This window comes from Oncorhynchus clarkii, chromosome 12, assembly GCF_045791955.1.
Source record: "Oncorhynchus clarkii lewisi isolate Uvic-CL-2024 chromosome 12, UVic_Ocla_1.0, whole genome shotgun sequence".
Lineage (NCBI taxonomy): Eukaryota > Metazoa > Chordata > Actinopteri > Salmoniformes > Salmonidae > Oncorhynchus > Oncorhynchus clarkii.
This window is the reverse complement of record NC_092158.1, coordinates 90,780,160-90,782,507: the sequence shown is the minus strand read 5'-3', so window position 1 is coordinate 90,782,507 and position 2,348 is coordinate 90,780,160. Positions and strand designations below refer to the sequence as shown.

The 2,348-nt window shown below is 42.2% G+C and overlaps 1 protein-coding gene across 1 annotated transcript in view; it reads left to right on the top strand.

Annotated features, from left to right (window-relative positions):
- LOC139422598 (syntaxin-binding protein 4-like) overlaps nucleotides 1-1,681 on the top strand; it is a 113,915-nt gene extending 112,234 nt beyond the window's left edge. The window contains exon 14 of the mRNA XM_071173743.1: nucleotides 1,560-1,681. Coding sequence (XP_071029844.1) covers nucleotides 1,560-1,681 — 122 coding nt within the window. The remainder of the gene's footprint in view (nucleotides 1-1,559) is intronic.
- The last annotated feature ends 667 nt before the right edge of the window (nucleotides 1,682-2,348 follow it).

Here is a 2,348-nt window from a genome sequence, read left to right as displayed (position 1 = left end):
AAGGTCTACTACACCTGTTGTATTCGGCATTTCACTGTAAGGTCTACTACACCTGTTGTATTCAGCATTTCACTGTAAGGTCTACTACACCTGTTGTATTCGGCATTTCACTGTAAGGTCTACTACACCTGTTGTATTCAGCATTTCACTGTAAGGTCTACTACACCTGTTGTATTCAGCATTTCACTGTAAGGTCTACTACACCTGTTGTATTCGGCATTTCACTGTAAGGTCTACTACACCTGTTGTATTCGGCATTTCACTGTAAGGTCTACTACACCTGTTGTATTCAGCATTTCACTGTAAGGTCTACTACACCTGTTGTATTCGGCATTTCACTGTAAGGTCTACTACACCTGTTGTATTCGGCATTTCACTGTAAGGTCTACTACACCTGTTGTATTCGGCATTTCACAGTAAGGTCTACTACACCTGTTGTATTCGGCATTTCACTGTAAGGTCTACTACACCTGTTGTATTCGGCATTTCACAGTAAGGTCTACTACACCTGTTGTATTCGGCATTTCACTGTAAGGTCTACTACACCTGTTGTATTAGGCATTTCACTGTAAGGTCTACCTACACCTGTTGTATTCGGCACGTGTGACAAATAACGATTTGATTTGAATGTGTCAGAGGAAACCCCGTACAGCTCAGTAACCGAAGTCAGCGTTCATGCGCCTGGCCGTCACAAATAGTCAGTAGAGCGCGATGGGACAAGGACATCCCAGCAGGCCAAACCCTTCCTTAACCCGGACGACACTGTGACAATTGTGCGCCGTCTCAACCGGATCGAACCCGGATCTGTAGTCACACCTCTAGCACTGCGATGCAGTGGCTTAGACCGCTGCGCCACTCGGGAGGCTAGCATATTTTGTTTTGTCGACATTTGGAAGGTTTACCACCAAATTTGCTGTTTCCATCAGGCCTGTCATGACATTTTTTATCCAAAATGTACTTTGCACACATAAAAAGGTTGGATGGAAACCTGGTTAATTTAGTTATAGATTTGTGTGGATTACTTATTTGCATCATCTCTCTCCAAGTTGAATGAATGCTGGCTTCAACTCTCAGCTCAAACACCTCAAGTTTGAGAGAGATAGACCTGAGAGGAAATAAACTCCAGGATTCAGGAGTGAGATTCATCTGTGCTGGACTTGAGAATCCACAATGTCAATTGGAGACACTGAGGTAAGGCTAACCCTCACAGAGTTTAACTTCCATTTCACTGGTCCTGGATTTAATCCAAGGCAGTGCACTGGACAGCTGACAATGGGACTTTCAAAGGTAATGCTTGAGTTGAGATGCGCTACATTTAGATTGAATGAGATTTCCACAAACAATGGAAACATATTGTCAGCACTGTCAGCTTTCCAGTGGACTGCTGATTAAATTCCTGCCTTGGTCTCTGATGTCATAATTGGGCTTTAGTCTCTGATGTCATAATTGGGCTTTAGTCTCTGATGTCATAATTGAAGGCAATTTCAGTTTTTACCATTGATTGTATTGTATTTAGATGCAAAACTGACATATTTTCTGGAAGTTTTTATATTGTGTAGATTTTCTCCCTCACTTTCCACAGGCTGGCAGGCTGCAGCATCACAGGGAAAGGCTGTGCTTCTCTGGCTTCAGCTCTGAGGTCAAATACTCCAGGAAATACTCCAGGAGACTCTGGACTTAAGCTGCTCTCTTCTGTACAAGAGGATCCCCTCTATACACTGGAGAGACTGCGGTGAGTTTTACTGATCAGGTTCATGAGCACACTGATATAGTGAGCAGTAAGCCATTGTAGACATCCAGACACGGGGTCATATTCAACACATGCTAGCTTCTTATTGGATAAGTGCATCATTCGTCGGGGACAACCTGTTTACTGTTGCCTTGTTATAAAGTGTCCTGCCTCTCACATTGCATTTTCATATGGATTTGCCAAATCTACATTTTCTGAATTTCTCATGTTTGTTAATTGTTTGTTCCAAAAGCCAAGTGAAAATGAGACTTGGTAGTAGAAGACTACGACTGGGTATTTCAGCCTTGTTCTTATTCCTTCACAGAATCACTGATTTGACATAATTGGACAGGTGAACAAAAAGGCTCCATTAACTTGTACAATCAGATCCAATCAGTGATTAGGCTACTTAAATGAAGGGAGAATAGATGGCACTTTTAAAATAATTTGAATGGTGTGTGTGTACACCGGTGTGCATTTCCATAGCGTAGTTCAGTAAGTGGACAATGTCTTGTAATGGAGTAATGGGGGAAATGGGGACGTAGCCTGGATATGCCTGCCTAAACTTGTCCTTCAAGAACTGATGTTAATTTCCATTGCAAATTGTTTATTTCGATAG